This window comes from Salmo salar, chromosome ssa12 (assembly GCF_905237065.1).
Source record: "Salmo salar chromosome ssa12, Ssal_v3.1, whole genome shotgun sequence".
Classification (NCBI taxonomy): Eukaryota; Metazoa; Chordata; class Actinopteri; order Salmoniformes; family Salmonidae; genus Salmo; species Salmo salar.
This window is the reverse complement of record NC_059453.1, coordinates 93,499,639-93,511,982: the sequence shown is the minus strand read 5'-3', so window position 1 is coordinate 93,511,982 and position 12,344 is coordinate 93,499,639. Positions and strand designations below refer to the sequence as shown.

Here is a 12,344-nt window from a genome sequence, read left to right as displayed (position 1 = left end):
CTGAACAGTACTGTGCTGGTTCAGATATGACTGATTCTCACTATAGGGCCGACCTGAACAGTACTGTGCTGGTTCAGATATGACTGATTCTCACTATAGGGCCGACCTGAACAGTACTGTGCTGGTTCAGATATGACTGATTCTCACTATAGGGCCGACCTGAACAGTACTGTGCTGGTTCAGATATGACTGATTCTCACTATAGGGCCGACCTGAACAGTACTGTGCTGGTTCAGATATGACTGATTCTCACTATAGGGCCGACCTGAACAGTACTGTGCTGGTTCAGATATGACTGATTCTCACTATAGGGCCGACCTGAACAGTACTGTGCTGGTTCAGATATGACTGATTCTCACTATAGGGCCGACCTGAACAGTACTGTGCTGGTTCAGATATGACTGATTCTCACTATAGGGCCGACCTGAACAGTACTGTGCTGGTTCAGATATGACTGATTCTCACTATAGGGCCGACCTGAACAGTACTGTGCTGGTTCAGATATGACTGATTCTCACTATAGGGCCGACCTGAACAGTACTGTGCTGGTTCAGATATGACTGATTCTCACTATAGGGCCGACCTGAACAGTACTGTGCTGGTTCAGATATGACTGATTCTCACTATAGGGCCGACCTGAACAGTACTGTGCTGGTTCAGATATGACTGATTCTCACTATAGGGCCGACCTGAACAGTACTGTGCTGGTTCAGATATGACTGATTCTCACTATAGGGCCGACCTGAACAGTACTGTGCTGGTTCAGATATGACTGATTCTCACTATAGGGCCGACCTGAACAGTACTGTGCTGGTTCAGATATTTTCCTTTTCTTTTTGACATTGTCCTTTCCAGCACAGTTCAGATAACTAGTGGCTGCCCAGTGTAACCAGGCCAGACATATTGGAACCCAGTCAGCCCTATTCTGTGAATCAGACAGCAGACTCCTCTTTTTGTGTCACCAACTACTGCTGCTGCTGCTGCTGCTGCGTATCTGTTGTGGCCAGGTTATAGTGGTGACGGCGTGGCCGTTGGTGCCGTTCTCTACCTTAGGATAGAACACCATTTTAACCCCCCTGTCATTGGTCCCGTTGGTGTCCACCTCCTCCTCTGAGCTGCTCTCAACATCACTACGGTCATCCTTAGAAACCTGTCAGACAGAGAGAAATACAATGTTACGATTCAAAGTGACAGAATGGATATTTCCAGAAGTATTGAGTAGCAGTGCACTTTTTTGACAGACATCACATAGAATGACGTTTTTATTTTTTTAAAAACTATGGATATCAGCACCCAAAGAATAGAACGCAGTTACACAGGACAAACGGGTACATTAAGGAATGGACATTTTTACAAGTATCGGCTGATGGTGCATATGTAGTTGACGGTACACTCTGATAGACGCATCACAATTGAACTCCGTAGACATTTAGCTAGACATCCTGGAAACATGTTACCAGATCTGAAAAGATTAAGGCACTTAATCTTCATAGGTTATTTACAAATACATAAATAACATTCGAATATCTTCATATGTGAATTATTTCTGGTCCAAAAAAATAGATCAGACTTCCTTAATGAATTCTTGACTCCAAAACTGCACATGCTCGCAAGTGCCACAAGATGAAGTTTAAAGGAGAATGTAAAAACTGACGGCCCGTCTGGCTCATATGCATAAAGCCACAACCACATGAACAAAAAGAAATGACATTGGCATAAGAGTGAAAGGAATGATAGGAGACTGCAAAAAGCAGAGCAGAGAAGGTAGTTGTCAATCTGGCGGGTAGTGAGCTGACAACCGGATGCTATTGCCTGCAGTTGTGTACTTGAGCAAGGCACTTAACCCCCCAATAACAACAGCTCCCTGCACCTCTCCCAAAAACCTGTATATGTATGTGTGTCTTTCAGAGGGGTTGGGTTAAAAGTGGAAGTCAAATTTCGGTTGGACATTCTGTGTGCAATTGACCGATAGACTGATCTTAATCGTAGTTAGACAGTAAAGGAAGGACAAGTGAAGTGGAGAATGAGGACTGAGGAGACAGATGGAGAGACCCTCCACTCGAGAGAGGAAACAAACCATCTCTGCAGAGAGAAGGACAGCGATTCAATACATGAAGTGGAAGAAAGCAATGAACAAACACAGATGAAATGTTACCTATAGCTCCCACAATCATAGCATTAGGATTTCATAACTATAGCCTGATGTCTTACATAATGGAATTTCTCAAGTCTGGGCCTGTATTCACAACATTCTCAGAGTAACATTGCTGATATAGCATCCGTTTTGTCTTTTAGATCATAATCAATAAGATGAACTAGACAGGAAGGACCTGATCCTAGATCAACACTTCTACTCTGAGACACTGTCTGAATACAGACTGACTAGAACCCAGAGTTTTGTCCCTAACCTTGAGTCAGAGCTGTCCTACATCAATCCCACTCACCTTTCCTCTGACTATGTTAACTAGGGCCCTGAGTCTGAGCACAGCAGTATTAAATCCCACTCACATTTCCTCTGACCATGTTAACTAGGGCCCTGAGTCTGAGCACAGCAGTATTAAATCCCACTCACATTTCCTCTGACCATGTTAACTAGGGCCCTGAGTCTGAGCACAGCAGTATTAAATCCCACTCACATTTCCTCTGACCATGTTAACTAGGGCCCTGAGTCTGAGCACAGCAGTATTAAATCCCACTCACATTTCCTCTGACCATGTTAACTAGGGCCCTGAGTCTGAGCACAGCAGTATTAAATCCCACTCACATTTCCTCTGACCATGTTAACTAGGGCCCTGAGTCTGAGCACAGCAGTATTAAATCCCACTCACATTTCCTCTGACCATGTTAACTAGGGCCCTGAGTCTGAGCACAGCAGTATTAAATCACACTCACATTTCCTCTGACCATGTTAACTAGGTAGGTTATCCTGGCTATGAGGTACCTAATAGTTACCTTGGGTAGTTACACCTCACACACACCTGTCTACATCTCACCTGTAATAGGCCAATACAGGGCATTTTGAAAAGTATTCAGACCCCTTCCATTTTTCCACATTTTGTTACGTTACAGACTTATTCTAAAATTGATTGAATACATGTTTTCCCTCATCAATCTACACACAATAACCTATAATGACATCACAATAACCTATAATGACATCATAATAACCAATAATGACATCACAATAACCCATAATGACAATGCGATCTGGGGAAAGGTAACAAAACATTTTTGCAGCATTAAAAGTGTCCAAGAACACAGTGTCCTCCATCATTCTTAAATAGAAGACGTTTGGAACCACCAAGACTCTTCCTAGAGCTGGCCGCCCAGCCAAACTGAGCAATCAGGGGAGAAGGACCTTGGTCAGGGAGGTGACCAAGAACCTGATGGTCACTCTGACAGAGCTCTAGAGTTCCTCTGTGGAGATGGGAGAACCTTCCAGAAGGACAACCATCTCTGCAGCACTCAACCAATCAGGCCTTTATGGTAGAGTGGCCAGACGGAAGCCACTCCTCAGTAAAACGCATGACAACCCGCTTGGAGTTTTCCAAAAGGCACCTAAAGGACTCTCAGACCATGAGAAACAAGATTTGCTGGTCTGATGAAACTAAGATTGAACTCTTTGGCCTGAATGCCAAGCGTCATGTCTAGAGGAAACCAGGCACCATCCCTACGGTGAAGCATGTTGGTGGCAGCATCATGCTGTGGGGATGTTTTTCAGCAGCAAGGTAGTCAAGATCGAGGGAAAGATGAACAGAGCAAAATACAGAGATCCTTGATCCAACAGAACAACGACCCTAATCACACAGCCAAGACAACGCAAGAGTGGATTCAGGACAAGTCCTTGAGTGGCCCAGCCAGAGCACGGACTTTAACTTAATCGAACATCTCTGGAGAGACCTGAAAATAGCTGTGCAGCGACGCTCCCCATCCAACCTGACAGAGCTTGTGAGGATCTGCAGAGAACAATGGGAGGAACTCCCCAAATACAGATGTGCCAAGCTTGTAGGGTCATACCCAAGAAGACTCAAGGTTGTAATAGCCGTGCTTCAACAAAGTACTGAGTAAAGGGTCTGAGTACTTATGTAAATGTGATTTCAGGTTACATTTTTTTGCTTTGTCATTGTGGGGTATTGTGTGTAGATTGAGGGGGGAAAAAACGATTTCATCCATTTTAGAACAAGGCTGTAATGTAACAAAATGTGGGAAAAGTCAAGGCCGAGTCAAGAGTTGTACATTCACATCCCACCCACCTTTCCTCGGACCAAGGCCTTGTAGGCGATCCCAGCTATGAGGTAGGACCAGATGACGTGCAGCACCTGCAGCACCAGCAGTAGGGAGTTGAAGAGCCACCAGGAAGGGTATGGACCAATGATTTCCCAGCTCTCAAACAATGTTGTGTTCAGGATCCTGGAACAACACAGGAAGGATCACACCATGAATTAATATGTGTATGGAAAGTATGTCAGTACACACACACACACACACACACACACACACACACACACACACACACACACACACACACACGATAGACACAGAGACAAACACGAATGGAAAGCGCAAAATGCACGTGGAACCACAGTAATTTCTCCGTATGGGAAAACAAGTTGTACTTTTCTGAGAACTGCCTTCCCCTGTTGAGAGTGTACTCTCCTAACAATCAGCTCACTAAAAACATTTAGTAGTTGCCATTTATCCTAGAAGACTACATAATTAAATACATATTTTAATTTTAATTTCTCTAATAAACTAGACCTGTGAGGCCTGCAGTGCAGTAGTGAGACAGACAGACAGACAGACAGACAGACAGACAGACAGACAGACAGACAGACAGACAGACAGACAGACAGACAGACAGACAGACAGACAGACAGACAGACAGACAGACAGACAGACAGACAGACAGGCTGTTGTCAGGCAACATGTGCCTCCCTAGTCCTTATGCCCTACCTAGGTATCCATTACAGCCCTTAGGGACAGTTAGACATTTATGGTCGAAAATAGGAGAGTGTTGTGTGTTTTATTTTATACCACTGTTAGGTTCTTATTTTTCAGAGTAAATAACTCACGGACACTAGAGAAGCTTTAACCAAGTTAAATTCTTCCCAATATATATATATACCTGTGATGGTGAGAAATGTTTTATTTATATATATATATATATATATACTCCACTTTAGACACCCCTCCATCTCTCCAATCCGTATATCTTATGGTTCCACAGGAAGAGGGTAACAGGATAATAAACCACTATAACTCCCTTCAGGGGATCTGACCTGACCTCCTGACCTCAACTCCTCTTTCGCCTAATCCACAGATGTCCATCCGCTTCCCCATAGCAATCCTGTGATCTCCTCCCGTCCACCCAGCACATTCCACAGCCACTCTATCTTTCTACAGATCTCACTCCTTTATATACTATGCGTCTGATCTATCATGTCTTTATTAATTACTCTTATGTTCAAAGTTTAGAATCCAACACCAACACATGAAAGCATTCAAAGCTGCATAAATCTATAATATGAATCCACAATAACAAATAGGACATAGGAATAGCTGATAGGAAGCGGAAGAGGCCAGGTGCATCATTGTACATGAAAGAACAGTGAAGACATGAGACACGCAGCGCAAAAAGCTCCCTTATTGATCTTGTTTAGGGATAATAAAATGATCCTACCTGGACTAGCCTACAACACCACCACCTCAATCGCACTCCACACTGACCTTTCCCACCTGGACAAAAGGAACCCCTATGTGAGAATGCTATTCATTGATTACAGCTCAGCGTTCAACACCATAGTGCCCTCAAAGCTCATCACTAAGCTAAGGACCCTGGGACTGAACACCGCCCTCTGCAACTGGATCCTGGACTTCCTGACGGGCCGCCCCCAGGTGGTAAGGGTAGGTAACAACACATCTGCCACGCTGATCCTCAACACGGATCCCTCAGGGGTACATGCTCAGTCCCCTCCTGTACTCCCTGTTCAACCATGACTAAATGGCCATGCACGACTCCAACACCATCATTAAGTTTGCCGATGACACAACAGTGGTAGGCCTGATCACCGACAACGACGAGACAGCCTATAGGGAGGAGGTCAGAGACCTGGCTGTGTGGTGCCAGGACAACAACCTCTCCCTCAACGTGATCAAGACAAAGGAGATGATTGTGGACTACAGGAAAAAGAGTGCCGAGCACGCCCCCATTCTCATCGACGGGGCTGCAGTGGAGCAGGTTGAGAGCTTCAAGTTCCTTGGTGTCCACATCACCAACAAACTAACATGGTCCAAGCACACTATGACAGTCGTGAAGAGGGCACGACAAAACCTATTCCCCCCCAGGAGGCTGAAAAGATTTGGCATGGGTCCTCAGATCCTCAAAAGGTTCTACAGCTGCACCATTGAGAGCATCCTGACTGGTTGCATCACTGCATGATATGGTAACTGCTCGGCCTCCGACCGCAAGGCACTACAGAGGGTAGTGCGTACGGCCCAGTACATCACTGGGGCCAAGCTTCCTGCCATCCAGGACCTCTATACCAGGCGGTGTCAGAGGAAAGCCCTAGAAATTGTCAAAGACTCCAGCCACCCAAGTCATAGACTCTTCTCTCTGCTACCACATGGCAAGCGGTACCGGAGCGCCAAGTCTAGGTCCAAGAGGCTTCTAAACAGCTTCTACCCCCAAGCCATAAGACTCCTGAACATCTAGTCAAATGGCTACCCAGACAATTCGCATTGCCCCTCCCCCCCCCCCTCTCTTTTACGCCGCTGCTACTCTCTGTTGTCATCTGTGCATAGTCACTTTAATAACTCTACCTACATGTACATACTACCTCAACTAACCGGTGCCCCCGCACATTGACTCTGTACCGGTACCCCCCCTGTATATAGTCTCGCTATTATTATTTTACTGCTGCTCTTTAATTACTTGTTACTTTTATATCTTATTATTATCCGTATTTTTTTAAACTGCACTGTCGGTTAGGGGCTCGTAAGTCTACACCTGTTGTATTTGGCGCATGTGACTAATAAAATGTGATCTTATTTAAACTTGGGAGTCACGCGATGATATGTTGTGTGTTCCTCCCACTTTGACTCGTCAGGAAAGCATGAAGTTTATTTCGGCTACAGATGAAATATTGTTATGATGAACTTCACAGGGTGGTGAAAGTACAAGGTGATGAGATTGATGCTCATTTACAATAAATATTGGGTTTTTTATTCTGGTGACATGATGGCCGATGCTTGGCTGCTTTTTGAGAAATAAAAGTAATCTCGCTCTTTTTGTCCATAATAATCTCATCATATAGGCTATACCTGCACTGTATCTGCAAGATGTTAGCTGAAGCACACGTATCAACACCAGAGTGGGAACATTCAATATACCTACGTAACCATCAGTAGAACTAGAGTTGAAAATGTGATGGAAACTCATTTAACTTTTATTTAGTATGTGTCAATTTAACCTCAAAAGGTTATTTTTATGTGCACCGCACAGACTTTGATCCACAATAAGCCAATATAACGTAAACACAATTCTGATGGGAAAATGTGCCTATTTGCGGATTTTAGACGCCGATTGGATGGAAGCCTAGCCACTGACACCCTAGACTCTGGAAGGTGCGCTAGTCCAGTGTCACTTTGATTATGCCTGCAGACCATGGTTCACCAGCAGTCCCAAACATCTGAAGAAGACCAGTCAAAACAAGCTGGTAAGGATTGTCCTTAAACTCCCCCCTTCATACTCAACTGGTCGTCAAGCATTTTAAGCAGCTAATACTGAGACTGGAAAGTTAGTTGTATTCATGAACCAGCTTGACTTTTATTACGTTGTAATAAAAATCTATTTGAACTCACAGAAATTTGATTGACTGAATATTTCCATGACACTAGGCTGACTATCTGTGGGGAAAAAAAGACTAGTATTAATTCAACTTGGTTTGGTCCACAGAATTATCACAGACTCTTTTCATCTGTTAGATATGTCCACCAGCCAGAGACTCTTAATACTCACTGTTTTAATATTCACTGTTTTAAAGACAAAGAGTCTATCTGGTAAGAACACATTTTTATATACCAGCGCTGTTGAGTGGAACAAACTACCACAGCAACTCAAAGCCATTTAACAACCAAAACCACTTTTAAAAAGAATATCAATAGTTTGCTAATGTGTGAATAGTATAATCTTTATTTGTCTGCATCTCTGTATCTCTGTAATGTGTCTGTATCTATGTAATGTGTCTGTATCTCTGTAATGTGTCTGTATCTCTGTAATGTGTCTGTATCTCTGTAATGTGTCTGTATCTCTGTAATGTGTCTGTATCTCTGTAATGTGTCTGTATCTATGTAATGTCTCTGTATCTCTGTAATTTGTCTGTATCTATGTAATGTGTCTGTATCTATGTAATGTGTCTGTATCTCTGTAATGTGTCTGTATCTCTGTAATGTGTCTGTATCTCTGTAATGTCTCTGTATCTCTGTAATGTGTCTGTATCTCTGTAATGTGTCTGTATCTCTGTAATGTGTCTGTATCTCTGTAATGTGTCTGTATCTATGTAATGTCTCTGTATCTCTGTAATTTGTCTGTATCTATGTAATGTGTCTGTATCTATGTAATTGTATTTGTATTTATGTAAAAAAAAAAAAAAAAAATAGGGACCACAATGAAAATATGTCCTTGACTATTGTGCAATCCCGGTCACTTTGAAAACAATATTTGTACTGTGTGTATACACTCAGTGAACAGTTTATTAGGTTCACCCACTTAGTACAGGGTCGGACCAACCTTTGCCTCCAGAACATCCTGAATTCTCCGGGTGTTAGATTTTACAAGGTGTGGCAGTCAAACATTACTCAATTGGTATCAAGGGACTTAACGTGTGCCAGGAAAACATTCCCCCAGACCATCACACCACCACCACCAGCCTGTACCGTTAACACCAGGCAGGATGGGGCCATGGACTCATGCTGTTTACACCAAATCCTGACTATCATGACGTAAAAGGAACTGGGATTCGTCGGACCAGCCGATGTTTTTCCACTCCTCAATTGTTCGGTGTTGGTGATGGCGTACCCACTGGAGCCACTTCTTCTTCTTGTTTTCAGCTGACAGGAATGGAACCCGGTGTGGTCGTCTGCTGCAACAGCCAATCCGTGACAAGGGCCGCCGAGTTGTGCGTTAGGAGATGCCGTTCTGTACACTACTGTTGTACTGCGCCGTAATTTGGCAGTTTGTGGCCCGCCTGTTAGCTTGCAGGATTCTCGCTATTCTCCTTCGACCTCTCATCAACGAGCTGTTTTCACCCACAGGACTGCCACTGACTGGATGTTTGTTTGTCACATCCTTCTCTGTAAACCCTAGACACTGTGGTGCATGAAATGCCCAGGAGGCCGGACGTTTCTGAGATACTGGAACTGGCGCGTCTGGCATCGACGATCATACGTTCAAAGTCGCTTAGGTCACTTGTTTTGCCCCATCTAACCTTCAATCGAACAATAACTCAATGTCTCGATGCCTGTCTGCCTGCTTTATATAGCAAGCCACGGTTACGTGACTCACTGTGTAGAAAAGGCCCATGGAGTTGGTGGAAGAATCCTTTAATTCATGGCCACTTACTCAGCTGGGCCAGGGGCGCTTTAATTAGGTCAGGTGGAAATGTCTGACAGATCTCAACTCCATAAAAGGAGGAAATCGCCATCATCTGATCGCGCTGCTTTCTCTTCCTTCACTCTGTCTAATCCAGAAGTTCTGTGCGTCCATGAATCCACGTAAATCCACCGAATTTGTTACCTTTCATCTGAACTACAGTTGTCCTCTGAATCATTCAGATGTTCATTGGCAAACTTCAGACGGGCATGTATATGTGCTTTCTTGAGCAGGGGGACCTTGCGGGCGCTGCAGGATTTCAGTCCTTCACGGCGTAGTGTGTTACCAATTGTTTTCTTGGTGACTATGGTCCCAGCTGCCTTGAAATCATTGACAAGATCCTCCCGTGTAGTTCTGGGCTGATTCCTCACCGTTCTCATGATCATTGCAACTCCACGAGGTGAGATATTGCATGGAGCCCCGGGCCGAGGGAGATTGACAGTTCTTTTGTGTTTCTTACATTTGCGAATAACCGCACCAAATGTTGTCACCTTCTCACCAAGCTGCTTGGCGATGGTCTTGTAGCCCATTCCAGCCTTGTGTAGGTCTACAATCTTGTCCCTGACATCCTTGGAGAGCTCTTTGGTCTTGGCCATGGTGGAGAGTTTGGAATCTGATTGATTGATTGCTTCTGTGGACAGGTGTCTTTTATACAGGTAACAAACTGAGATTAGGAGCACTCCCTTTAAGAGTGTGCTCCTAATCTGAGCTTGTTACCTGTATAAAAGACACCTGGGAGCCAGAAATCTTTCTGATTGAGAGGGGGTCAAATACTTATTTCCCTCATTAAAATGCAAATCAATTTATAACATTTTTGATATGCGTTTTTCTGGATATTTTTGTTGTTATTCTGTCTCTCACTGTTCAAATAAACCTACCATTAAAATTATAGACTGATCATTTCTTTGTCAGTGGGCAAACGTACAAAATCAGCAGGGGATCAAATACCTTTCCCCCCTCACTGTATCTGTTGCGATCGGGAGAGCGGGCCATCAGTTGTTGTTTAGAGTTATTACCGCGGAGCGCTTCAAACATATTGTGTAATGTGAATGGTCAATGATCACGGCCCTACGGATCATAATAGGCCAATTAGGCAATCAATATGGTTAATATGTAATGAAATCACATGTCCACATGAAGAAACTTGAAAGGGTGACATAAGAAAGTCATTGTTTGCTGAACTGATCGACTCTGATATCCAACTAATGGTGATTATAGATTGAATAACCAATCACTGTTTGTATTATTCTTTCATGATTTATGATAAATAGTTACAAGCCTAAATGACTCACGGATGATTCCTATTGACTTCTTAATGAACTGGATTGTTGAATTCCCTAAATTATGCTAATAATGAATGATTGTTATGATTTGATCTTTGTGATGATGGATTTGATTGGATACACGTTATTCTGTTTCCTTTGTTATGCAGCACAGACTACTCAGTAAATATACCACTTTATGGTTAAAGGAATTCCTGCCTCAGTCTCATCCATTCCTCTGTCACCTGACCCGTGACCACCTGTTCACCCTCACTGTCAGTCATCCTACCTGTCCAGCTACCCACACAGATTCCACTAATCTTTCAATGGTCCTTCGAGCCGGATGATGACGGAACTAAAGACGGGTGAAAAGGAAATGAAGGGGGAGAAGGAGGAATTGTCTCCACTGGAAGGAAGGAGAAAGGAAGAGAGAGAGAGCAGCAGAGGGAAAGGACTTGGAACAAAGAAAAGATCCAGGAGCTAAGCCTAAAGTAACAAAGGCTTCATCCTCAACCACCAGCAGCACCAGGAGAACCAGGCAAGCACCTGGTTATCTTAAGGATTATGTGGTCGAGTTTCTCACATCAAAGGGCAAGCCCACCAGAGCTCAAAGTGGTGATGGATCAACTGTACGTTTCAGCCATCAACCATCCCCCTCTGAGCCAAGGACCAGAAACTGCTTTGGGACGAGAAAGTGGTCTACAGGAAGAACCCATGGAGGAGGTAACTCCCACCGCACAGGTCGACCAGCTTCCTGAGACCGGATCCGCTCACCCCTTAACTGAAGGGAAATCGTCGAGGCACTCTAGACGGAGTGAGAGTTCGACCAGTGGATACCCCTTTGGAAGTGGCCATGGTAGCCGCCATTCACTAGCCCTCAGCGCCATTCACAGACCGCTGTCCTACGAGAGAGGATGAAACTATTAGCGTTGGAGGAAATTGAGCGTCAGATTGAGGAGGAATGACAGGCTGACGAACGATGTCACCTATTGGATGTGCAGGCTCGTAGAGCTCTACAGGAAAGGGAATTCATTGCCAAGGACCTGGCACAGCAGCGACGGCACCGTCAAGCAAGAAGGGAATTGGAGGAGGCACGGATGGTCTCATCCTTCCTGGAGAGGAACGAACAGGGAGTTGACCTGACCACCCCTCCAGATGGACCTGACTTGTCTGCCTTTCTTTCCCAATCTGCCCCTCTGGTACAGCATGGCATACAATCCCCAGAGGCTCCGAGGTCAACAGCCAACACGGAGCACGGGGGACAGGCCACTCCGCAAACGCCCTCTATGCCAGGGACAGAAGTTAGCATTCCTCCATCTAGACAAAGCATCACTCCTTCGCCTTTCCGCCAATTACCAACCACGGCAAATCGTTCCTCTCGTCCAGGGCCTGGGCCCGGCCAGTCCTCAGACAGCAGGTGGGAGGGCTCTCGC

At 44.6% G+C, this 12,344-nt stretch overlaps 1 protein-coding gene across 1 annotated transcript in view; it reads right to left on the bottom strand.

The window, feature by feature from the left end:
* Positions 1-724: 724 nt before the first annotated feature.
* Positions 725-12,344, bottom strand: part of LOC106566192 (ceramide synthase 5) — an 84,690-nt gene continuing 73,070 nt past the window's right edge. Inside the window, exons 9-10 of the mRNA XM_014134065.2 lie at positions 4,254-4,410; positions 725-1,150 (exon numbers count right to left, since the gene is read on the bottom strand). Of these exons, the coding sequence (XP_013989540.1) occupies positions 959-1,150; positions 4,254-4,410 (349 nt within the window). The 3' untranslated portion in view covers positions 725-958. The remainder of the gene's footprint in view (positions 1,151-4,253; positions 4,411-12,344) is intronic.